The following is a 27,168-nucleotide window of genomic DNA, read 5'->3' as shown; positions in this document are numbered from 1 at the left end:
ACTTATGCAAAGAAACTTGGGACATAGGCAATGGCGTGGCAAGAAATAGTATATGAATGCATTCCATCCCATTCTCTTGTGGACCCTATTCCATTCTTTTGAGGGCGGGCTTCTTGTTATAATACATGTTGCAATGTGTGCGTGTACACTTGCTTTTATGATCCCAAAAGACAGTATTAGTCAAGACTATGTCATTTACACCACATATTAAAGCAGGGGTCAGCAAACTTTTTCAGCAGAGGGCCGGTCCACTGTCCTTCAGACCTTGTGGGGGGCTGGATTATATTTGGGGGGGGGGAGAATGAATTCCTATGCCCCACAAATAACCCAGAGATGCATTTAAAATAAAAGGACATATTCTACCCATGTAAAAATATGCTGATTCCCGGACCATCTGCGGGCTGGATTTAGAAGGCGATTGAGACAGATCCAGCCCCCGGGCCTTCGTTTGCCTACCCATGTATTAAAGCATGCTACTGGAATTCATTGGGTTCCAGATGATGCTGAAATTTAACTCTGATCGGTGCCAACCAGCATGACCAATATTATTTATACATCCATTACCCACCCTAAGGTCTCAATTGTTGGAGTTTATAGCAGTTGTAGTCCAGCAGCATCTAAAGGGATATCTACCCCTGGTGTAAACTTAAAGTGATCCATTAAGAACTTATAGTGCAAGCCTATACATTTCCACTCAGAAGCAAACCCCATTGAGTTCAGTAGTATCAGTAAAGTGTCCTTAGAGCTGCAGCGTTAAATTAAAAGTGTTATACTATGTTGGCTAGAGTAGTGTTACAAATACATTTTTAAAGAGTAAGACTAGGGTTTATAATCTGTACTAATCAAAAGAGTTCAAGGAAATATTAGTAGTTGCATAGTCAAATACTTTAGAACCTTAATGCTTTTTTTTGGGGGGGGAGTTAAGTTCTGTTGAAATCAGTGCTTCCAATCAGTGGTAATAAATGTGTTAGAAGTATACATCTGGGGATAGTGGAGGCAGGTGGGAACACAAAATACTGCTCAATTCAAAGTGACCAAATTGTTTGCATACAGCTGCTTGTAATGAATCTGGATATTGCACACTGCTTGTGCATCATGTGACTTGAGTTAATGCTTTGTGATCCTAGTGTGTGAAGGTGGATGGTATGCATGGTTTATGTATAGCATGCTTCAGCAGGTATGTGCAAGTGGTTGCCTGGCTTCCCCTCGTTCTAGTAAACTGATAGGGTGACATATTTTGAGTAATTTTGCAAGAGAAGCTAAGAAAGGGATGAGGAAGCTATGACTCTCAATATGTTGTTGGACTCAAGCTCCCATCATCTCATTCCTGACCAGTCCAGCAACATCAGGAGTGCCCCAGGGTCTCCATCCTTGATAGTACAGAGCTGTGCTTCTGGTGTAGAAGTGTGTTTTCTACAAATTTAGTACTGAAGTTTGTTTTTGTGGTGTGAACTTTGCTGATGAGGATTACATTAATGGCTCCAGTAGAATGGGTCACAGATGGTGTCTTGAATTAACCCCTCCAGATAAGAAAGAGATAGTTTGCCCCTGGATCTTGTGATAGACTTGGGTATTCATAGTCAGCCACCCTGGACCAGAGGGATTCCCAAACTGGAGCCCTCCAAACAGTGGCATAGCATGGGTTGTCAGCACCCGGGGCAAGGCAAGTAATTTGCGCCCCCCCCCCCCGCTGCACTGTTGCTCCCCCAGATAGTCCCTCGCTCTCTCTCCGCACCGCACCGCACCGCATGCCTGGCACCTTCCCCTCCACAGTGGGCGGCAACCTGGCGGCTCGGATCGGATTCGCACAGCCAGCACTGCAGTGAGAGAGAGTGAATGAGCCAGGTAGGGGCAGAGAGCTGCGAGTGAGAGAGCGCGTCCCCCCCAGATGTTGCGCCCGGTGCGGCCGGCCCCCCCTGCACCCCCCACGCTACGCCACTGCCTCCAAATGCAGCAGCATAGCTAGCTGCTCAGGTGCCCCGGGGCAGCACTCGTGCCCATTTTGGCCGGCAACCCCTTCTGATGCTATCATAACTAGTCTTGGTGCAGAAAGATGGGGAATCTTTTGATTTTGCTACATGCACTGTAGATGGAGCAAAGTCATGTTGCAGCATGAGTGGGCATACATCAAAACAAAAATGGAGCAGCCTTAGCTAAACCACTCTTCACCTTCACCCTTCTTTTGAGCTATTCCATCCTACACAGCATGCAATGTGGTGGCATTAAAAAAAAAAGTGTTGGCCTATATTTCTTTAACACTATAACAAATTTAATAATGTAAAAACATGCCGGCAATAATACAGCTCTTTTGAACCTTTGAAAATACTATGTATTACTGTTACGACACTGATGTTTGTTTTAAATAGATCAGAGATAATTGACTGCATTGTCACCATGCAGTGTAAATTGTATTCTAGTCACCACTTAGTGCGGATCTATGTAAGGACTTGGTGGCCTGAATGTTCAACAAGTTGTTGGCTCTCTGCTCAGCAGGCATTCAGCAAGACAACAGAGCAAAGAATGCACTGTGCTAAACAATCTGCAGTTCCTTACAATGGACTGCTAATACTGGATCATATGGGGGAATTAAAAGTACCTTGTTCATGGTTAATATCACCTGTATATATTCTGTGGAGCTTAAGGGATGTGGGATTCCTTTATGTCTCACCATGCATTTTTTAAAAAAATCACATTTAAAATTGCTTCTGATTCCACTCTTGTAAAATTATCTACCATTTAATCTTTATCTATGAGGATAGCACAGCATTAATTTGTACCTTAGTGGGCTGATTACTGCCATCGCTGGTGAGGATTTGGGGGAAGGACATGTTGTGGGTGATAGGAGTGAGATGGCTTTGTAGCTGTGTATTTATATGAGAATACTAGCAGAAGAGCAGCTTGGAAAACTGTAAACCCCATTAGATCAGGCTCATGAAGCCTGCAATTCTTGCTTACTAGGAATGATGTCCCATTTAGCATAGCAAAACTTATTTACAAGTATACTTGCCTAGGATTGTTCTCTTAGTGTCCCATGATCATTTATAATATGCCTTTGGCAAGAGGATGACACAACTCTTTATCAAAGAGAAAATTAGGAGAGGTGTTGTATCTAACATTGCATTAAATTCAATGACATACTGACAACTGCATTTCATCGCAGTTGTTTCCATAAATCTGACAGACTGCCAAAAGACTTGTTGAGTTGCATCTTTTGGCCTTAAAGAGCTAAGATGTGCAGTTATGCTCCTATTGTTCTCTTTCCAGCTTTGAGAAGGAACATTATGGAGGCCAGTAGCGAGTTTTTGCCGTTTACTTACCAGCTTGGGTTCAAATGCTTGCTTCTCTTAGACTAGTCAATTAGTGCCTAATTACTTAACTGGGTTATTTGTCTGATGTGACTAGTTTTAAAGGAGGGTGCATTTGAGCAATTGGGAGGGTGACGGACCCAGTTCCCACTCATTCCCAAGCCATGCTAACCTCTCTATATAACTCTCTGGGTTGGCAACATGAGGGGCCAAATGTACTTGACAAGGAGATTGGGTTTGCCTCAGAACCTCCTGTTATTGATTTCCACTGTACATAATTCATATCTGCAACAGTCTTGTGTATCATCTTGTTTCTACTGTATATAGAGACAAGAGTCAGAACACAGTTCATGCCTTTTGTAATTGATTTCTTTCTGGCACTAGTGGATGCGAATGACAAACTGAATCCAGGCACTCACCTACCTTTCAGAGGTGAATGGCCCAGACACAATGAAATTTGCTGATCACTGAGGATTTGGTTCTATAAGCACAATCTGCCCTTTGATGCTATCTTTAGGTGGGCATTTTGACCAGGTTCACCTGGCTCGTAACTAGTGTCTCTACCTCAATATTTGGTAACCATAATCCATGCTCTACTTGATAACTTTAATGTTCATGTAAGGCAGACACCCCCAAACTCAGCCCTCCAGATGTTTTGGGACTACAATTCCCATCATCCCTGACCACTGGTCCTGTTATCTAAGGATGATGGGAGCTGTAGTCCCAAAACATATGGAGGGCCAAGTTTGGGGGTGCCTGATGTAAGGCTTCCCTTGGAAACTACAGTGGTATCTCGGGTTATAGATGCTTCAGGTTACAGACTCCATTCCACAGAAATAGTACCTCAGGTTAAGAACTTTGCTTCAGGATGAGAACAGAAATTGGATAGCGGTGTGGTGGCAGCGGGAGGCCCCATTAGCTAAAGTGGTACCTCAGGTTAAGAACAGTTTCAGGTTAAGAACGGACCTTCAGAACGAATTAAGTTCTTAACTGAGGTACCACTGTATTCAGAAGCTGCAGCTAGTACTGCATATAGATCTCCAAGTTTTTGACTTGGGAGAACCACAGTTATCTTACAAGTGCTGCACAGGATTCCTGTTGGCTTCTTCTGGGCACATTTCAAAGTTATAATCTTTAAATCCAGAAGTTTCTGATCTACAGCTGACTGCTGACCATACTTGCTTGGGCTTATGGGAGTTGCAGTTCAGCAATATCTGGAGGGCCAAAGATTCCCTACTTCTGCCTTAAAACCTTCTGCTTGGCTCCAGCGTACCTTGTGGAATAGCTCTTGCTTTATAATTGGCACCGAGGCTGGTCTTTTTCTGTATCCATTGTAATGCAAGATGCATCATCTTTGAGCTTAAGAGCAGGACCTTTCTGACAGTATCATCAGGACAGTATCTATTCCTAGGGATATCTGGGCAGGCAGAACTTTAGACACGTTTCATAAATGGCTAGAAAAAAGGACATTTTAGGAGGGTATTTGGTCACCCTTCAGTTCTGTGAAATAAGCTACGTATATATTAATTTGCATGTTGTGGGACCACTTTGGTTTTAACAAGAAAACGAAAATTGTAGTATTGTGTCAACTATATGTAGTGTGTCTTCATATTCTGCAAATAAGAATAACCTCTCATTCAAAGTGAGGCTTTCCATTGTGTCTGGATCTTTCTCCTAAACAGCACTAGTTTTTCCCCCTTTCCATTGGCAATTATTTTAAAAGTATTTATAATTCATACATAACAGCTGACACAAGCATGTTAGCAGAAACGCTTTTAAAATCAATTTCTTCACCCAGGGGAAATGTTGTGTAGATGACACTTTAAAGACAAGAATAATTAAGTGACCTTTCTCTTACACCCCCTCCCCCACACCAATTTAAGCACAAATCTGGTCTCCTCTGAGCTCTTTGAAATTCCAAGAACATTCATTACTATGGGAATCTTTAACCTTGTTGTGTGTTGTTTCATATACCTTTTAGGAAATCAAATCAGCATTACAATCTAATTTCCACAGTCATCCCAGCACAGAGCATTGTGCTAACTTGTTCCTTTCAGTGTTAACAAATCTTTGGAATTGTCAAGCTATTTGCCTCCTAGAAGGCAGTGTGTTATATAGGGTAATGATTATTGTAGGACCAAATTTCTATGGTCCACGTGAAATTAATTGGGTGTGGGATATAGTCACAGAAGGACTGGATTGCTTTCATTGGGTTGTCCATTTGACTATGCTGGTGGTCACACAAAAAAAGTGAGCTCAATTATGGAATGGAGCAAGTGGTATTATGATAGTTCAGTTGTTTAGAGCGTGGTGCTACTAACGCCAAGGTTGCAGGTTTGATCGCCGAATGGGACAGCTTCATATTCAGGTTGGACAAGATGATCCTCAGGGTCTATGATACTATGATATTTGTATGTCACCAGTGACAAAGCTTAGCTTTTTCTTTTCATGTTTTAATGAAATGAAAAGTATTCTGGAGAGGTGATGTTAAGGTATTGATATCCGCATTTTAAAGTACTGTATAACTGGCCACAGGGTTACAAATTACTTATGTGTAAATATATGTTCTACAACCACAAGTCGTCTTCAACAAAGAGCTCATTGTTGAATGGCCTGCTGATGTCCTGTATTTTGAATAACCGTTTGTGCTATTCAGAAGTCAGTCTTGTATCCTGTGCACTAATGAATGGGATCTAAGGATACAATCTATAGGAATGTGTCCAAACAGTTTCTTATTGATAGTGGTGGTACTCTCCCTGTTTTGGGGCAAGTAGCAGGGAAAGTTGCCACCACCCACATGGATTTCCTAGGAGACTTCCTCAGCATATTCTGGCTATAGAAAAGGGGTTATATCAATGCCTAAAGAACTACCAGTCTTCTCTAACAGGATGGATAGAAGAATGACTCAAAGCAGGGAAATGTCATGGAATGGTGGGCCATGCAAGAGTTATAGAAGTCTTCCCCAAATTACTGTTTACCAGTTGTCTGATCCAAAACATTTGGAGGGCACTCAATAGGCTGAGTTAGAGTGATCGTGGAGAATGAGACATAAGACAGGGAGTAAGGGCCTTTTTTTTTTTTAAAGGCAACCATTTCTTCTAGTTCATGATATTAAAGCTATTTTTTACTTACCAAATGGCTGCTTGTTCCAGCTCTGCTATAAATAATGATATTTACTGGTATTTAAATTATGGTGTTCAAGATTCTGGATTAGGAGATTTCTCCACTTCTGCTGACTTTGAATTATGCACTTGAGTAAAGATTCTCCTGCTCTCTGTGGATCAGTATATGTTGGTAGCAGACTGCTTTAAGGAATGTTAAGGAAAGTCTGAACTTGGTGGGCCTATTGAACATTTTATCCAGTGACCTCTAAGGAGACAGGGTCTTACAGAGGACCCCGGAACTTCACATCCTAAAATTTGGCTGCGATACCAGCTAGGAGTGTGAAATATGGTGTTTCCTGCTTGGCAGGGGGTTGGACTCGATGGCCCTTGTGGTCTCTTCCAACTCTATGATTCTATGATTCTATGTTTTTCCAGCTTTGGCTTGTACCCTTGGCTGTGAAAGTCTTAGAAAATTGTTCTTCCCATGCAAATCTGTAATATAAATATGTTTTGTGTGTTTATGCTTATTGAATTTTAGCTCTCGTGAAGCACAAAAAAATGTGAAGAAGTGTTCTTTTTAATTGTCACAATTTTCATATTGTATATTGGTCCCACCAACATTTTTATGGTTGCTTTATACTTCTTTGCATTGTCTTTTCTTTCTCCTCATTGAAGTTTCACTTATATGCACCAAACTTTTGTGTTCGTCCTGTGTTCATCCTTTACATGAATATTTACCCTATTTAAGCAGCACAAAGTGCCCCAGAAACATTTTTCCTTCAGATAAGTTGATCCAGACCTATAAATTTTAAGAATTAAGCCTAGCAACTAGATACGTGACATTTATTGAAATTCATTCTTTGCCATTGAGCTCATTGCTTTTAGAAATATTGAGAATAGTACGGAATTGCAAATGCAATTTGATTAAATCTGCAGTTGTTACTCTTTGCCTTCTGAAAATTGATTTCCATCCCCTGAGCTCCAGTTGCCTGCTGATTAAGAGCTCTGCACTGAGTTGAATAGGTTACATTTGTTTGTTTTCCCCCCCTTTGTGCAAGTTTTAACTGGCCATGAAATGCAACGAAAACCTAATATAATCCTGCCTCTCTGTAATGTGTTACTTAGAAATAGCTGTTTTGTGTCTGAAAACTGGATGACACATCTTTATGTTCCATTGTAGGAAGACAAATACCTTCTTATTGTAGATGTTTCCTGTTTTTGTGTGTGTGCTGCGGCTGAACAAGCCTTCCTTCCCAAGTGAACTTTTGTTAAAATTCCTTAATCTCAAAATGGTTAAATTGAATAGTTAGCTGCCACATGCAACATGGCATGTTCTGGCAAAAGGGAGCCTGGCTGAAATTACATAAAGTGGTACCTCAGGTTATATATGCTTCAGGTTACATACGCTTCAGGTTACAGGCTCCGCTAACCCAGAAATAGTGCTTCAGGTTAAGAACTTTGCTTCAGGATGAGAACAGAAATTGGGCTCCGGTGGTGCGGCAGCAGCAGGAGGCCCCATTAGCTAAAGTGGTCTTCAGGTTAAGAACAGTTTCAGGTTAAGTACGGACCTCCGGAACAAATTAAGTACTTAACCCGAGGTACCACTGTATTAGATCCATGTCTTGGAGTCTCGTGGCTTCTCTTTAACTCTGGATCTGTGGCTTGCTGAGTCTCATAGTGAAGTTTCCCTTGTGTGTTCATATGAATTCCTAGTTCCTACATCTCTTCCTGCCACACACCCTTTATTTTGGACAATCTGCCTACTCACTCTTCTCTGCACTGCTTAGTGAATCTAAAAACCTCAAATCCTAGCATGGCAAGAGTCACTCCACCATAAGTGGCATCCAGCCAGGAGTTTACTTTGTTCTTTCCATTCTCCTCCATGACATCAGGGCCTTCAGGCAAGCAGAGTGGCCACAGGAAGGGAGATGCAAGTCATCTGGTCCAGGGCTCCCTCAAACCTGGCAGCACCTCTGGCCACAGTGCAGTGATGTCATGATTCCTCAGCTTGGAGCACATTTGAAAATAAATCCCATTGATTATAATAGAACTTAAGTTAGGTATACTTAGAATTGTACCTCAAGAGCTGACCTACCTGGAGACAAACAAACCCTGTGATAGCTGGGGTTTTTAGGGGGTGGTAGATGTGTACACAGTTATGTTTGAAGGGTAGCTAATGGATTTAGGGTGCTGCAAGTGCAAAGACTGGACAGCCAATACTGCTGTTTGATCTTTGGCAATTGCTTGTGGCACAATTCAGGGACAACATACCGATAAATGCTTTTTCTTTCACAGAAACAAATGTCACACATAAAGCCAGCCCTGAATATTTTTATTTGGAATTCCCATACTGGTAACAAAAAAGAGAAGAATTTGCCCAAACAAGCCTTTGTCTTTGAATCATTTTCAAAACATTTTTTCGTAGAAGTCTTCAGGTATGTTGTAATTCAGAATTTCCCCCAGGAAGGTACATTCTGTCCTACGGAAGGAGTTAAAATAAAATATTTAAGTGAGTAATTCTTAATCAGATGGGTATTCAAATCTAAGAAAGAGATTCGAAAGTACTGGCAATTAAATGGATCTGTTTCCTGATCCCATTCATGTAACCTAGGCAAGAAACAGAAGCTGATGAACTTGCTTTTAACATTTGATTTTATCCTTATTTTTAAGAAACGTTTTACATTCCAATTAAACAGTATTAAACAATCTTGAATAAATAAATAGCTGCCAAATTCACAACTGATTTTATGATTATTCACAACTGACCATTTTGCATAACTATCAACTAACAACAAATAATGAGTTCACTTCTTGCTATCTTCTGGAATGTGTTTTTTGCCTTGTAGTGCTAGCTGCAGAAAATCTGGTGAGAAATTCTTGAGTAAGTCACTTGTTCTTCCTGATAAAATGCTGATAAAGATCTTCCAGCTGGCCTAGAATTTATTGGACCTTTGGCAAACCTGCAAAGCCCTGCCTGTTCACTGGAGTAATGTTTAGGACTTTTTAAATTAAAAAAATATTAAATTATATAGACACGTGGTAACATTTAGTAATGCTCTGAGATGATTTGCGGTTATTAGACATGTTAATATATTATACCCAAGATACTGGGTGTTTTAAAGTTGAGAAGCAATGGCTTGTGTTCAGATATTATGCAGGCAGATGGCTTGTTCAGTTTTTGTCACTTTGGCAGCAAGGAGATTGTAACTTGATTTCACCAACTTTTCCTTGATTTATGAATTGCTTCCTGACTTCTCGGAATGGTTCACGGAGCAAATAAAGGCATGTCCCACTGAAAGCATGTGTGACCCTACTGAAAGAGACCGTGGACATTATTTTGAAAATTAAAAGCTTTTATGCATGTGCTTTTTTATTTGTTTTTAAAGTTTACTGTTTTTAGGGGTAGACCCAGTTTTAGGGGTAGACCCAGTTTCATGGCTGGCGCATAGCTTTAGTGGAAGTCTGGAGACAGAGTCAGCCTTTCCATTCTGTACTTTAGTGGTTCCCAAGGAGGCAGAGGAGGAGAATGAGTGAAAGCAGGAACTGGTGTTTGAAGGGTCAAAGAATTGTAGAGCTGGAAGGTGTCCTGAGGATCATCTAGTCCAACCCCCTGCAATGCAGGAATATGAAGCTGTCCTGTACAGTGATCAAACCTGTAACCATGGTGTTATCAGCACCAAGCTCTAACCAACTGAGCTATCTATGCAGCAATACTTTTTAAAGCGTTGGCCCTATTGGGCGTCATGTAGGGTTCACTTCATGCAGCAAAAAGTATTTGACTACCCTGAAGACACAGTGGGAAGGCACACTGTGTACAAAGCTCTGAGCTGCTTGAAGGAAGGTCAGATAACAATTGGTACATGTAATTAACCTTATGTAAATGGGTAGAGCGTATACTTAAAGCTATGGTTTTCCCAGTAGTGATGTATGGAAGTGAGAGCTGGACCATAAAGAAGGCTGATTGCCGAAGAATTGATGCTTTTGAATTATGGTGCTGGAGGAGACTCTTGAGAGTCCCATGGACTGCAAGAAGATCAAACCTATCCATTCTGAAGGAAATCAGCCCTGAGTGCTCACTGGAAGGACAGATCCTGAAGCTGAGGCTCCAATACTTTGGCCACCCCATGAGAAGAGAAGACTCCCTGGAAAAGACCCTGATGTTGGGAAAGATGGAGGGCACAAGGAGAAGGGGACAACAGAGGATAAGATGGTTGGACAGTGTTCTCGAAGCTACCAACATGAGTTTGACCAAACTGCGGGAGGCAGTGGAAGACAGGAGTGCCTGGCGTGCTCTGGTCCATGGGGTCATGAAGAGTCGGACACGACTAAACGACAACAACAAATGGGTAGAGAACTGGATCCAGCCAGTGAGTCAGAGACTTGTCTTCCCCACTTCCACTGGACAACTTGGATAGTTGGATGGGAGCATCCACTGTCAAATCACCTGGCATGATAATGACATCAGGTGACTGACATCCGTCAAAGGACTCAAGAGGTTGCTGTAACTGCTGTTCTGCAGTTCCAGCAACCTCCTTTGAAGACAGAATGTGCCAAAAGGGGACCCCTTTAACTACAGTGGTCAGCTGATTGTCAGTTACAGGGAGCCGCTTTGACCTCTCTACAGAGAGGACAATGCTCCTAAAAAAACCCTGAGTATTTTGCCCTGGCCAGAGAAAGCAATTTAAAAACAGAACTGTTTTATGTCAAGAGGAAGCAGCTTATATGCAAAATGCTGGAGGAAGTGTTTTGAATCCAAGTAGTTTCCTCTAGCCCATTTGGATGCACTGTGGAGTTCCTAGTGCAGCTAATCCCAGCTGGTTACTGGGGCTTTGGTTGTGCAGGGCACTCACACCCTGACAACCAGCTGACAGTGGATGCTTCAAAGCACCTTGCAAAGAACTTTGCAACCCTGTCTGTGACTTCGCCGGGGATAAGGAGTGTCTCACCCCCATCGTTCTGCCCAGACACTGAAGTCCAGCGCCGAGGGGCTTCTGGCAGTTCCCTCACTGCGAGAAGTGAGGTTGCAGGGAACCAGGCAGAGGGACTTCTGGGTAGTGGCGTGGCACCCACCCTGTGGAATGCCCTCCCATCAGATGTCAAAGAAATAAACAACTATCAGACTTTTAGAAAGCATCTGAAGGCAGCCCTGTTTAGGGAAGTTTTTAATGTTTGATGTTTTATTGTGTTTTTAATATCCTGTTGGGAGCCGCCCAGAGTGGCTTGGGAGGCCCTGCCAGATGGGCGGGGTATAAATAATAAATTATCATTAATATTATTATTAGGCACGTTGGCTGTTGGGAGTGGCTTGGTCAAAATGAGCTTGGTGCGTCAAATGGTGAAGAATGGTGGGTCCAACATTTGACCCATAATGTTGGAATGCTGAGAGAAGACAGTGGTACTGGGGTATTTTGCCTTTGCAAAAGGTTCCAGAAACAGCAGTTGTACGATGGGCCTCTATAAAGAAATGCAGTCTTTTTAAAAGGGCAAACTTGTATGATGTGTGTTTGTGTGTGTGGATGGGAGGCATGCCATCTTTAGGGTGGCCAAGACATTGCCCACTAGGTGGCTATGGCATTTGCAAAAATGCAGGACAAATGGCTGCATTAGCAGTGGAAACAACTGCATTTTCCAAACGAGACCATGTTTCCTAGGTGGTAGCTGTTCCAAACAATGTCCATTTATTTGGCTGGGGTTTTTTAAGTATAAGAAACTGATCCCACCCAACATAAATCCTATCTGAATGGAATGAAAACAACCCCACCTTTCAAAAGCAACCCTACACCCTAAACATGTGGCTTTTCCAAGCAATATGTTCCAAGACGCAAGTGGGCTTTAATGGATTTATGATGATGCATATAACAATAGGGATTCATTACAAATGTGATGGTCCTTGGATAAACTGTGGCCAAGAGGAAACATGGTAGTCTCCATTAATTGTACTAGAGATAGCATCATGCCAAGAATGAGGTGAGCTGTGAGACAGATGAATGGCCGTAGTAATTGACAATGTCAACACCTGGAAGGCAAAACAGTGGTGCCTTGTGCTCAACAAGGTTGTTCAGCAAGTAGTAGTATTTTTTTATTATTATTATTATTATTAAAAAGCCTATTCACATCTTTACTTCTGTTCCATTAGAAATGGCTATAATCTTAATTAGAGTTTTAATCATTTTTGTAGGGGGTCGTATCATCAACTATGCACAGCAGTCAGATTTTTGCGCCAAATATTCCCCAAGAAAACCCTTAAAAATGGAGGTGGTGACTTGCAAGTTAAAACATTGTACATTAATGAGAACTTTTGTAGTTCATTATTAAAAGTGTAGTTTGCACACAAGTGTCAAATTCTCTCACACAATTCTTGTGATTTATTATTATTATTTTTTGACATTGAGAGTCTGGTACCTCAAGGATTAGCACAGACAAGAGATAAAGCAAAAGTAAAGATATCATATCAAAAGGAAATTAGCTGCCCCCCCTTTCTTTTCTACTAAAGATAAATAGCACACTAACAACAGGCTCAGTTTAAAGGAATTTAAATCCAGTACAAGTTTTAGAACTTATTCTAAAGCAGGCACCCCCAACCTGCAGCCCTCCAGATGTTTTGGCCTACAACTCTCATGATCCCCAGCCAACAGGACCAGTGGTCAGGGATGATGGGAATTGTAGTCCAAAACATCTGGAGGGCCGAAGGTTGGGGATGCCTGTTCTAAAGAATGCCTCTGCAGGCATGGGAGAACTAGGATGTGGTCAGGAGAAAAGAAGGGAGGGAAGGATGTTGGCTGAAGGGGTGAAGATGGCATTGGGAAGGGAAAATTGGTGCTGATTACAGCTGCTTGTTTTCAGAAAGAGAAGGGGAGGTTGTCAGAGGAATTTCCCTTTGGGGAAAATCAGAAGAAAGCTGGTGGGAGACCTTGGGGTCAATGACTGAGAGTAAAACGAGTCTGTTTTTGCAGTATGTGGGTATGCATAGTGAGGAAATGGGGCTTGAAGGTGAAACAGCGAAGGAGGAAGAAATGGGCATAGCAAAGGGAAGAAAGAGAGCAGGTCTCTCAGAAGAGGAACCTGATTGGGTAGAAAATGAGGGATATGGGAAGGAGGGCTTTATCAGCTAATCGGTTTGCAGTGGGGCAGGGAGATTTGATACTTGTCCTTGTTGTGTAAGGTGGTGTGTGTGTGCTAGTGTGTTGGAGGTGAGGGTTCCTGTTCAGCAGCAAAAAAGGGATATAGAAAGAATGGAGAAAAAGGAGAAAAGGGGGGAGCCTGCGGGAAAGTTCCTGGGCATAAGGTTTGAGGCAACTTGGGTATTCAAAGATTCCTAACCGCTGAATTGGAAACCGCTACCTCTTGATGCTCAAGTTGAGGTTAAAAATTAACATAAAGACAAATATTGCAAAGCCTTGTCTTCCTGTTGGTGGATGGGTGTTACAAATCTTCACATGGTGCCAACCAGGAAAAGCTTGTCCAAAACATTTGCGAAATGGCTTCCAGATAGGCATCTTCTGCTGTCCAGGTGAGATGGAGTAAAGAGATTAACATATATTTGGGCTGTTCTGGAAGGAGCCTCAGGCTATTGAAATTTATTTGGATAGTGATCATGGGGGCGGGGTAATCTGGAAGGAGTGGTGATTAGCTGATACTATCTTTGGCTTAATGCATGTATTCTAGGAGTCTGACATTCTTTTGCTTGATTTAGATTTGCAAATGATAAGGGAGGGACATTCATCAATGGGTGTTGCAATTCAGTTTGCTTTGGAGCATGTATACCTGGCTTCCTGTAATGGAATCTTTCTTGAGGCCTCTCCAGGCCAGAGTGGAACCTCCCTTTTCAGGTACAAGCTACCATAGCAAAAGCTGGAGTGCTTCTTCATAAGAGGTAGCACGGAGTTCATTGGTGCCAATATCTGCAATGTTAAAGTGCATAATATCTACAAGTCAGTGGGGGGCTGGGAGGCTAACTGATTCGACCAGTGATTTGGAAGCATGTGCGGAGACCATCTTGTCACAGATACACAGCCTTTAGTCTTAGTTTAAAAACTAAAAATGCTGCTTTTCACAGCTCCAGATTTGTAGACAAGTAAGTCAAGGGAACTTTCTTGCAAGTCAGGGGAAATTTCTTCCTTCTCCCTCTGCCTTTCGTTCAGTGTTCAGTGTTATCAGGTTTTTCTTAGCATTTTCAACAGCGTGCCTTAACTTGTTACAGTTAATCTGGAACTCTGCCTGTTTTGTTGTTCATGCGTGTTGTGTATATGATTTTAATGTAAGCTGCTCCAGAATTGTTTAGGCAATGAAGAGTGGCTTAGAAATATTTGAAATAATTTTTTTTAAGTGGTGGGTTTTTTTTTGAGAAACTGCTACTTCCTGGCCTAGCTTTCAAGCTGCTGGAGCACCTTCTTTCTTCTCATTATCTATACAGTGGTACCTCAGGTTAAGTACTTAATTCGTTCCGGAGGTCCATACTTAACCTGAAACTGTTCTTAACCTGAAGCACCACTTTAGCTAATGGGGCCTCTTGCTGCTGCCACGCCGCCGGAGCCCAATTTCTGTTCTCATCCTGAAGCAAAGTTCTTAACCTGAAGCACTATTTCTGGGTTAGCAGAGTCTGTAACCTGAAGCGTATGTAACCTGAAGCTTATGTAACCTGAGGTACCACTGTACCAGCATCATAGTCATATGTTTTGGACTCACCATAGCCATAAGCCGTAATGGAGGTCAGATCCTTCCTCACTGGACATCTTCCAGTGAATTGGTCCACTAATTGGTCATCAGCTGTAATGTTCTCCTATGGCTTGAGGCATTTTGGAGGAGTCTCACAATTGGGGTAAAAATTACCTCGAAAGCGGAACTAGTAAGTGTTGCTCAACGTGAACGCTGCAAGTTTTAAAAATTCAGCTCTGCAAAGGGTTTTTGTAAGCTTCTGGGATACCATTGAATCCTGCTACCATTTTTAGTGATATTATTAAGAAAAGCAAGGACTTTGTTATAAAAATAGTCATAGGTTTGAATCCAACATCATGTACATCCAACCCAAAACCTTGAACAGATGGAGGGTTGCAGTGTGGAGGAGAGGAGCTGGAGTCCTGTTGTGGGAGCAGAAATCTCTTCTGCTCATTCATGGGCACAGTTGAAAGCCATCAGTGGGGCTCAGGATGCAATGGTGATTGCACAGCTCTGTTGAGCCCCACTGCTGTAGACCATGGGGTATGGATTGTAGCCTCATTTTAAAAATTTTCCTTGAGTAATCCTATGAGGCAGCCACTGTTCTGTTCTTAATCATAGGGAACTGAAATCATCATCATCATCATCATCAAGCTGTTAATTGTCTTCTAAACCACTGTCACAAAGGAATTAGACATAAAGAAAGCCTGTCAGAACTAAAAATGTCTTCGTTTCTGGAGAATACAGACAGGGGGTGCCTGTCTTATTTAGAAAGCTATTTCAGAAGAACAAGGGCAGGCAGCCACACTAAAAGCCCTGCTCTGAGTTATTGCAGAGCAAGCTTCTGAGATCTTTGGAACTCTAATAATTTAGAGCTGCAGAGCAATCTAAGTTTCTCTGAAGTATATGTGAAACTGGTCATGAGATGCTATTTGTTCAAGCTGTCCATTCTCCTCTCAAGCAGCAAACTCTTTTTTTTTTTTTTAAAGGTGCATTACCGTTTAGATTTCCTAAAGCAGAGCTTGTCAGCTCAGACCCATATATTGATGTTAGTCCCTATTGTCTGCTTTTTACTTCCATCTGTGTTCTTTTGTAAGTTTTGGTTCCTAGGCTTTCTTTTGGACACTTTGAGCATTTTCAGCTTCCTTATTATGGACTTGATCCTTCAACCTTTAGCTCATATAGCAGCACACTTCAACAAATGTTGACTGATATTCCACATTCTTAGTTTTTGGGGGGTTTTAAAGCAAAGCTATTGATCTGCTTTATTCTTTTGGAATACTAGTGAATATTTTTGAAGGTTCGTTTTATACAATCTTTTTAAAAGCCTGTAGTGCCATTCTAGCTCATCACTGCTACTTCCAGAAGCAGCAAAATAAATCTAGTTGTCTGACACAAGCCCAAGAGCTTCCCTTATTCTTATGGGTTTAAAGCACTACAGCAGGTAACAAAGGAGAGGCTATGATTTGTACTGCACTCCAGTCTGCTTGCTGTAAATTATTGTTAAATGAGTAAAAGGAATAATATATTTTCTTCAGAAGGGATGCCTGTGTTTAAGAGCCTGTTAATATAAGCCTGGCAAAACAGTTGTTCCGTGAAAAGCTGTTGTAAAATACACTAATATATTAGACCTATGAATAGGATGCGCATATAAATGAATTACTTACCAGTAATCTGCTAAAATTCTGAATGCATACTTGATGTTTTTATCCACCGCTCAGCTTAAAAAGAATACACTAAAGATCTTTCAAATGAGCCAAGAAGACTGTAACTTATTGTCAATACTGTTGATGACTCCCCCCCCCCAAAAAAAATAGCAGGCCAATTGCCTGAATTTATTTCTTGCTCTTCCTATCTCCAGTTATCATTCTTTCTTCCTTTCCTATAATAACTGGTTATTGGGAAATGGTCATCATGTATCTATTAAGGAACAAGGAATACAAATTTGGTTGTGGATCTTAGACACTTCGAAGAACCATGGTTCTTATTGCTACCAACTGATTTCCATGAGAAACTTGCTGGTTGTCCTCAGCCAACTTCTTCAGTTGCACAATGTATTCTAGATTCTTAATGTTGATGCAAACGCATTCTTTTTACTTCATTATGGACTTGATAAGTTTAAAGCTGCATAAACAGTGTTTCTTGGGTTTGATGATGCACTGCACAGTGGAACTTGGTAGCCTTAAAGGAAGGCAGCCCTGACTCATTCCCCCACTTGCATATTTAACTCTGATGTGAACCTTTTTTTGTGGAACCATCTTCACATCGAATAAGTCTGGTGCCTTTGCTGATGACATTTTGGCATCTTCTTAAAATTGATCTGTGTACCCAGGCTTTTGCTGGTGCTAAGCTCCAGCATATGGTTGATTTTTTTTTATACCTGCCCATTTTCAACTGCATAGTTTTTTGCATTGTATTTGTTATTGATTTTAACTTTGGTACACTATCTCAAGGGTTCGGGAGAGGTAGTATTGTAGAAAAACTTGTTAATAATAAAGCTGATAAAGTTTGTAGAAGAATGGAGTAAATTTGTCATATATATAGAAACCAATTGTAGAAGCTTAAGGACTACAGCAGGGTTAGTTTAACTCTTGTGACATATATATATATATATAAAGAATATGAAGAAACTGTAAATGATAAGAAACAATAAGAAAACCGAAACTGGGAAGGAGGGAAGTCGAGGCGTGATATAACGCAAGTAGATAAGTTGACAATATGTTTAGTTGTAAAGAATGTTTTATTTAAGTTTTTTATGTATTTCACTTTTATGTTGTCTGTTTTTTTCTTTAGGTTTTTTTTTTTTTTTTGGAAAACCTAATAAAAATCAAATAATAATAATAATCATCATCATAATAATAATAATGCTGATGATGTGGCATTTATGCAGTTAGAGGAATAGATAGCTCATATTGATACCTCTTTCAAAATACCCAGGTTGGACATCTAAGCCTCTTATCTTTCCCTTGGGACTCTCCCCAAGCCAGGCCCCTCAATGGTCCTGCTCTGTATCGCCCTCTTATGTTTTTTGCCTTTCTGGAATGTATGTGTGAACTATGGAGGTGCTGAGGGTGTGGAGGCAGAAGTGGGGAGGTGGGGTGTAGCCTGCTACACAAAAATGAAGAATCACATCTGTTAACTCCGTCCACTTTTGCCTCTGGACACCCTGCCTACCAGCGGCATGTGCCCCCAAGACTAAATGGTTCCCTACCTAGTGTATGTAGATTAATGCTTTCTGGTTCTGAGTCAATGTGGCTGCTGAATTTTCAAAGTCAGATAACACTTTGCAACAGAATTAACATATTCAACCTGAAATTCCTACCTGAGATGCTATTGTCACACAAGAGTTGGATTAACCCAAAGCACTTCAAACAATTTACAGCGTGATAGCCAATGTTGTCCAGCTAAGTCAGAGTCAGAGTAGATCTACTAAAAGCGACGAACTTCCATTGATTTCAATGGGTCAGCTCTACGACTTTGTTGATTATCACCCACTATTAATCTGTGCAAAATTGTTGGATAATGGAACAATTTCTGACACATATGGATACATGAGCCTTACTTTCAGGGTTATGGGTTCAAACCCCACATTGAGTGAAAGATTCCTGCATTGCAGTGGGTTGGACTAGATGATCCTCAGGGTCAAAACTCTACAATTCTGTGGTTAAAGAATCATAGAACAGGACATGATGCTATGAGTGGAGTCAAAGATATCTGCAACCTAAAACAGGACATTAAATAAAATAACAGGCATAAGATAGTCAGCAGGAATTCTGCTTACTTGCAGAGAGAAAATAAACCACACATTTGCAGCAATGAATATTAGTCAGGCCACGTAAGTTTCCATCATCAGGATATCAGCTGCAACACTTATATTTGCACCTCTTGTAATATGACATGTCATTTCTTACCACACTTGTGGTGCCTGGCTAGTACTCATTTCTAAAGACTCACACTACACGATGCATCTTCCATGAAAGAAAACTGACATCATGCGGGCCAAAAACAGATTTACTGTTGACTTGTTCAGTTTTGAGGCTTCTGTTGTCCTTAACAGAGATTTCTTTCAAGTTCCTTTTAGTGACTTTTATGTTTAATCCAAACTGGAGAAACTTCTACACTGGCAACACTGGTATTGTAGATCTGATTCAGCAGATCTCAGTTGCTCAGCTGTGACTGAATCAAAATGATTTGTTTAGGTAGACCAATTTGATACTGTATTTCACATGACCTTATAAAGAGTTGGGTATTTTCTTTTTTCTTATCTCCTTTCTTCCTATACAGTTTAATTCTGCTTTTTGAGAAATTGAAGAGTTTAGGGCCCAGCACATATTACTTCTGCAAAAACCTCCTGTCTGCACAGATTAATAGCACAAGCCACAGGGAAATGAAATGCAATATTTATTGATCTAAAGCACTGGAAGGAACACAGCAGTTTCTTAGAAATCAATTTCTCTTGAATTCTGTCACAAGTTATCCAAAACAAAAATATGTATTAATCCTAAAAGTATGGGCTGTACATTCATACCTTGGGTTGAATGCGCTTTGGGTTGAGCGCGTTCGAGTTGCGCTCTGCGGCAACCCGGAAGTAACGGAGCGCATTACTTCCGGGTTTTGCCGCTTGCGCAGACGCTCAAAATTACGTCATGCGCATGCGCAGAAGTGGCGAAAAGTGACGTGTGTGAGCACAGACGTGCCGTCGCTAGTTACATTTGCTTCTAGATGCGAACGGGTCTCCAGAACGGATCCCATTCGTATCTAGAGGTACCACTGTATTCACAAAACTGCTTCTACAATGAGGCTTTCCCACCCTCATTCCTTTATCCAGAAAAGCCAATGCCATGTAGGAAGGGTTTATGTGATGGCAGGGGTTTCAGGCTACACTCCTACGCACACCCCGTTGAACACAGTGGATGATGCCCAACAAAGCCACACTTAAGTCCATGGATTCCAGTGAGTCTATTCTGAGTACAGTGGTACCTCGGGTTAAATACTTAATTTGTTCCGGAGGGCCGTTCTTAACCTGAAACTGTTCAGCCACACAATTTCTGTTCTCATCCTGAAGCAAAGTTCTTAACCCGAGGTAATATTTCTGGGTTAGCGCATGTAAGTACCGCTGTATAACTAAGGCTGCAGCCCTAGCCGCACTTACATGAGAGTAAGCCCCATTGAATTCAAGAGGACTTGCTTCTGAGTGGACATACCTGGAACTGGTTTATCAGAGGAAATCTCTCTCTCTCTCTCTCTCTCTCTCTCTCTCTCTCTCTCTCTTCTGAGTGAACTGAAGTGCCTTCCATTTGTGCAAGCCGCTCCTTAGATCCAAGCCAATGTATCTTTTAAGCAAAAGCTGTGATACTGTTTCTAACGTAGTAAGACTCTTTGTTAACTTTGTTAAAGCCTTGTTGAACATTTCTAGAAATAAAAATAAATAAATAAATGCTTTGAGCTTGCTAGGAGCATTTGTATATATTGGTAACAATACTATTCATCTGCAGCTAAATAACATTTCCCCGTGAAATCCTGTAAACAACATATGGCCATGATTCCTTTTGGATTGTTTAATTGTTTTCCTCCAGGGAAACTAAATTTAGCTTAGCAACTGTGCCTAAGTATCAATAGAACAATGTTTGGTGTGACTTAACAGTAGTATAATGTTGAAAACTGGTGCAAAACCCACTTCAACCACAATTCATTTAGTGCCCGTATAGTCATATGAGTCTTTTTTTACTCTGCAAACCACATCAGAATGAATACAAAGGAAGAAATTTGCAAGGTTAGGCTCTTCACTAGCCTAATTAGCTTGTCAGTTCTTTGTCTGAGTGTGCTTTTTGCCTGCCTGTGCATTCTAAAGGCTCCCCAAAGTGACTTATTGCTGTGGGAATTAAAAAAAGTGAATCCAATTAATCCCAGTAAAAAAAGTCAATAAGCAGAATATGCAGAAAACACATTACTCAAGCAGTGGTGTAATGATCTCCCCCAAATGCTCTTGGCATGTCAAGAACTATAAAAGATTTTTTTAAAAATTCACACTTGGTATGAAAACAAAATACTCTCCTGAAACACACACACACACACACACACACACGTGTATTACTATAATAGTATTTGCTACATATTGTTATTATGTGATGGGAAAAATACAATGAAGACTGGGCTATACAGAATCATAGAATTGTAGAGCTGGAAGGGAACATGAGGGTCATCTAGTCCAACCCCCTGCAAAGCAGGAATCTCTTGCCCAATGTGGGCTTCAAACTCACAACCCAGAGATTAAGAGTCTCATGCTCAACTGCTTGAACTATCCAGGTGTGATGCTAGTGGAAATTCATAAATTTGCCACATTTTAACAATAGCAGTCACATTTTTTCCAAAAATTTGTGCCTTACCTATTTTGTGCATGGTAGGTTCGTTCTGAAATTAACTGAAATGAACATACTTCTATTACAGCAGTTTAAAATTAAAATGAACTATCTGTTAAATCAAATGGCTGCCTACTATCTACATTAAAAAATTGTATTCATAATGGATTTTCCTGAAAATTTTTATCAAACAGTTGAATTAAGTTCCTTGTATTGGTAAGCAACTCTGACATAATTAGCTATAACTATCTATCTATCTATCATCTATCTATCTATCTATCTATCTATCATCTATCTATCTATCTATCTATCTATCATCTATATGTGTAAAGTAGCATGTTTCAAGGATAAAGCAACATGAACACACTTTCATTATCAGAAGGGCTTCCTCTTGTTGCTGCTTTTCATCATTTATATTCAATTTTTGGTCACCACCTTGCTATTGTTTGCATCCCATGGTGTTGCCCTCTGATAGAACAGCTAAAGTCTTATACAACTTAAATGCACATTTCCTTTTGCTGATTGATAATTCATTCTGTGATTTATTAACATACTGACTTCCTAAATGTTTTTTTTTTTTTTTGACAGGACAAATCTGCAGTAATGAAGAACCCTGCTACTTCTGCCTCCAGGATTATCTTATTTCTGTTGATATTGGTACAGAGGAGCAAAGGTAAATGTAAAGAGGCAGCGTCAAGGCCGGAGATCAATCTGAATGTCAAATACCAACTTCCTAATTTCACTGCAGAAACCCCGATACAAAATATAGTTCTATACAAGCACAACATCTATGGGGGAGCGGTCAATAAAATCTATGTCTTCAATGAAAGCCTTCACAACATATTTGAGTACAAGACTGGGCCCGTTCTGGAGAACCCAGATTGTGCTCCCTGTAAAGAATGTAAGCCTAAAGTAAACCAATCTGATAACATCTGGAAGGATAACATCAACATGGCTCTATTCCTAGAAACATACTACGAAGGCCAGCTCATCAGTTGCGGCAGCGTTGCAAAAGGAACTTGTCAGCGCCATGTCATTCAGCCTGATAATCCTGCTGACATTGGAAAGGAGGTCTACTGCATGTATTCTAAAAGGATGGATGAGGAATCAGACCAGTGTCCTGACTGTGTTGTCAGCCCTTTAGGAACCAAGGTTCTGGTAACAGAGAAGGAAAGATTTGTGTACTTCTATGTTGGAAATACTATCAATAATTCATCTCGGCAGGACCATTCGCTGCATTCGCTGTCTGTTCGGAGATTAAAAGAAACCCTGGACGGTTTTGAGTTTCTCACCGCTTACTCTTACATTGATGTACTTCCAGAATTCAGAAATTCCTACCCTATTAAGTACATCCATGCATTTGAAAAAGACCACTTTGTGTACTTCCTCACTGTCCAGAGAGAATCTGTAGATTCTCAGGCTTTTCAGACAAGGATCATACGGTTCTGCTCTTTCGAGTCCGTGTTGCATTCATACATGGAAATGCCTCTTGAGTGCATTTACACTGAGAAACGGAGGAAGAGGTCGACCAAGCGGTCGAATGAGGTATTAAATCTCTTGCAGGCTGCGTATGTTGGTAAACCAGGTGCAGACTTAGCCTCGGAAATGCGAATCGATGTCAACCAAGATATTCTTTATGGTGTATTTGCTCAAAGTAAACCAGACTCTTCGGAACCAACTCATAAATCTGCTGTCTGTGCAATCTCCATCAAAACCATCGACGAGTTCTTTGGCAAGATTGTAGACCAACAAAACATGAAATGTCTTCAGCATCTGTACAGAAAGGACAGCAAGTACTGCTTGAGCAGGGTAAGTGAGCATGGTACTAATTAGTTACTTAAATCAGCTAATTATTCAACCATCCCTAGTCTCATTTATATTGTGCATTCCATTATTCAGTGCATAGCCCCATTGATTTCCATTGTTAGTAGTGTGTGGTTTTTTTAGGGCTACCATTTTTTGGCTGAAGTCCAGGGCCAATTATTTCAAATTGTTTAAGTTGTCTGTCTAAATAAATAACAATTAGTGCTGGTCACTACCAGAGATGATTCATCTTTGTAAGAAGCGGTTCCTGTAAATTGAATATAGAGGTCACTGGAGAGGCTTAAGAGGATACAGCATCTATTAGAAATAAAGATCCCTTGAAAAGCCTGGATTCATTGAAGACAAGCACTTACTTTGCACTGGACCACTATGTATTTGTTAAATTTTTATTCAATCTTTCTATTGAAATAGGCTTCAGGGTGGCTTTAAAATACAAAAATTAAAACACTATTAAATAGCGACAACAAACCTGAATCCATTAAGGCAGTGATGGCCAAACTTGGCCCTTCAGCTGTTTTTTGGGACTACAATTCCCATCATCCCTGACCACTGCTTCTGTTAGCTGGGGATGATGGGAGTTGTAGTCCTCAAACAGTTGGAGGGCTAGGTTTGGCCATCACTGCATTAAGGCAAATAAGTGAAACCAAAGCTACCAGTAGGAAAACAGTTCTGGCCATTTGATGTTAACTGCTGTTAGAAAAGAACAGACTTGGTCAGTGGTCTAAAACATGGCAATCATAGCTCCAAGCAAATTTGCCCGAGAGAACACCACTGCTGCGGCACCAGTGCAGAAAGGTTTTCTCTCCAGAGCCGCCAGCCTAACCACTGAAAGGAAACACATCTGGAGCCAGGGCCTTGGGTTGAGTGTGTCTGTATATGGGCAGTTGGGAGAAGGCAATTCTTCAGAAACCCTAGCTCCAAACAATCTATGATTTTACAGTTCAAAAATAATCACTGCAAATGGCTTATTATTCTCTTACTATTTTATATAAGCGCCATATATTTTCTTTTATGTTTGTATGATTTTTGTGCTTCCTTTTAATGGGTCTGCGGCTGTATAATAAAATTTAATTGATTTTGATGGCTTTACCAGTCAAAAAGAGTTATTTAAAGAGGCATGTTCATCACATCCACTTTTATGTGGCCCAGCAAACATTTAAGCTCTGAAGCAATGCACCCAGTTACAAACTTGCAGTGCAGTCCTATGCATGCTTCCTTCAGAAGTGGCACTGTGTTCAATGGGGCTTACACCCTAGTAAGTGTGCCTAGGAGTGTAGCCTTAAATTTTCACTGGCATAAGCCTTGGCAGCATTACCTCATTCCTCTGCAGCTGCTAGCACTGCCAATGAAGTGATGTAGTATTTTTCATGTTGATGTCATCCCACACCTTAAAGGCTCAACTTGTCTTTGTGTGTGCATTTTATAAGTGCAATGCAAACTTCTCTCTTTTTTCATTTTTTTGAACAAAAACTCAAATTTTCCCAAATATTTCATGGAGAATTTATGTGCTTCATATCTGTCTGCAGCAGTTCCATATCCAGAGAAAATATATTGCAGACCACTTTACAATTACTTGAGCAATCAGAAATTCTAGCTGTTGCAACATCAGTTTTCTAGATAGGAGGAAGAACTGTGTGCTTAGGAATCTGGTTGTTTAGTTAACATCAGGTGGTGTGTGAGAATTAGATCAGTGAAAGTTCAAGTTGACAAAAGGCTTAACCACCTTTTTTCACAACATAACTTCCTGGTGTTGGGCTACTAATTTAGTTTAAAACAATTTAGTTTAAAACAAAACTTGCAGGAGTTTATAAGCATGTCTGGGTTTAACAAGATTTCACAGACACCAGCCTTTTGCACAATATAGCTAAATCACATAGTTTTGTTTGTTAAATGGACAACATCGTTTTCAGGAAGATTCAGCAACTTCTATCAAAATAATACCAATACTTCCTGTACCCCACCTCTCAGCCCTCATTATTGCAGCACTAAGAAATTAATATTGTAGCCTCTCTCCATCATAGAAGTACCTGAAATAAGGGACTTTAGCACTGTATAAAAACTTTCTGCACCTTATTTTTGCAGTTTTTCAAGTACATGCTTGTTTAATCGAATAGTTACTGGTAGTTGCAGGCACTGGAGTGTGTGTGTGTGTGTGTGTGTGTGTGTCCAATAGGCAAGGAAATCTCACCAGTTCACTTCTGCAAATGGATATGTTTCACAGAACTGTCCCCACAGAATGTAAATTGGATTATGGAAAAATGAACTCTGTTCATTATTTGTGTGTTCTGAGCTCTAAGACTCAGAAAAAGTGAAAAGCAAGCAACAAGCTTTGCATTAGAAAACAATATATGGATGCTTTTGTTGATTTTTGCTGGACAAAAACCATTAGGTATCAGCTTGTCTAAGAATGTGCTTAGGTCACAAAACTAGGCTTTTTAGAAAGTCCTCTCTAGAGCTTACCAATACCAAACTAAGACATTTTAAAATAAAGTGCTTTCATTCATTTTTCAAACTTACCAGCTTAATCAAAAACCTGCTATGCCCAAAGTACTTTAATTTAAGGTCAGTCTCACTGAGAATGAATGAAGCTCTTTAGCTAAAGTTATTTGTGGCTTTCACCTGGTGGCCCCTAAAATGTGCTATAAAAATATATATTCTTTGCACTTCTCAGGAATATTTGTAATGTGGCGATTGTAAATTGCTTAGAGGGGTTATTGCAATCAAGCAGTATATAGATTTTGTTAAATAACATAAGTAAATAAAATATTGCATAGTCACCTCTTGCCCTTTCCCTCTGGTATTTGGAACAAAATTCTTCTTCATCTTGAAGTTTAATTTCCTTTACTCATTTTTCATTCTAGAAAGAAGTGTTTAGAACAGTTTTCATCCATAGCAACATATTAGTGTTTGGCCTCTCCTTTTTCTTTTAATCTGGATGTTGTTTTTAAATCTTTTAACTCTTTCAGATCAATTTAATAGTATTCCCCACCAAAGTATTTCATTAAAATATTGATGAAATCATTGGCCAGTTTCAACTTATCAGGAAAATGTTGCTTGCTTGAGTATACTTTTCAGATTCTGCCAGTGTTTTGCATATGAATATATTAGGGAAGCTGATGGTTTGATTATCTGAGCAAAATGCACAATTTCAATAAATGCCATAAGATATGAAATCAGTGAGCAGGCTTTTGATGAATAACACTGATAAGATGAACTATGGAGGAAATAAAACGAATATATGCTCCTAGTAGTAATTGGGGGAAAATGTGTGTATTTATTTTTCCTGATTTTTACCTCAGAGAAACAAGTGTTGTAAATACTTTTTATTAGAAATCTTAGAAAAAATGCATTGCGGGTTTTCTGAAATCTAACTCATCAAACACCTTCATGCTAAATTGTTGCTAACATACAGGTAGACTTAAATTGGTCTTGGGATACTTACCGTATTTTTTGCTCTATAAGACTCACTTTTTCCCTCCTAAAAAGTAAGGGAAAATGTGTATGCGTCTTATGGAGCGAATGCAGGCTGCGCAGCTATCCCAGAAGCCAGAACAGCAAGAGGGATTGCTGCTTTCACTGCATAGCGATCCCTCTTGCTGTTCTGGCTTCTGAGATTCAGAATATTTTTTTTTTCTTGTTTTCCTCCTCCAAAAACTAGGTGCGTCTTGTGGTCTGGTGCGTCTTATAGAGCGAAAAATACGGTAATTACTGCTTTATATAGAGTGGGTCTATAGTCCCTATGTTGCATTGTGCATAGTATTTGTTGGAACAAATCCCTGGAGCTGATTGCTATGAAGTGGGCTTTGCAAAAAACAACAACCCCACTCTTGCCTTCGGTTGTTTGTCATTGTTGCAGTTCCTGCTGCATCAGCCTCTTAGCTTAGCACCCAGTGCAGGACCACTTACATCCCCTAAATCTGC

The 27,168-nt window shown here is 40.5% G+C and overlaps 1 protein-coding gene across 4 annotated transcripts in view; it reads left to right on the top strand.

Annotated features, from left to right (window-relative positions):
* MET (MET proto-oncogene, receptor tyrosine kinase) overlaps window positions 1-27,168 on the top strand; it is a 97,113-nt gene that overhangs the window by 3,491 nt on the left and 66,454 nt on the right. For 3 of the 4 annotated variants that reach the window (XM_083399336.1, XM_083399333.1, XM_083399335.1), the window contains exon 2: window positions 22,012-23,232. In XM_083399336.1, the coding sequence (XP_083255462.1) occupies window positions 22,027-23,232 (1,206 nt within the window). In that variant the 5' untranslated portion in view covers window positions 22,012-22,026. Of the gene's footprint in view, window positions 1-13,539; window positions 13,920-22,011; window positions 23,233-27,168 lie in introns of those variants that run through there. The other variant, XM_083399334.1, reaches the window with a different exon arrangement.

This window comes from Podarcis tiliguerta (genome assembly GCF_965153285.1).
Source record: "Podarcis tiliguerta genome assembly, chromosome: 10".
In the NCBI taxonomy this organism is placed as follows: domain Eukaryota; kingdom Metazoa; phylum Chordata; class Lepidosauria; order Squamata; family Lacertidae; genus Podarcis; species Podarcis tiliguerta.
Note: the sequence above shows the minus strand (reverse complement) of the source record. Positions and strands in the feature narration are given on the sequence as shown.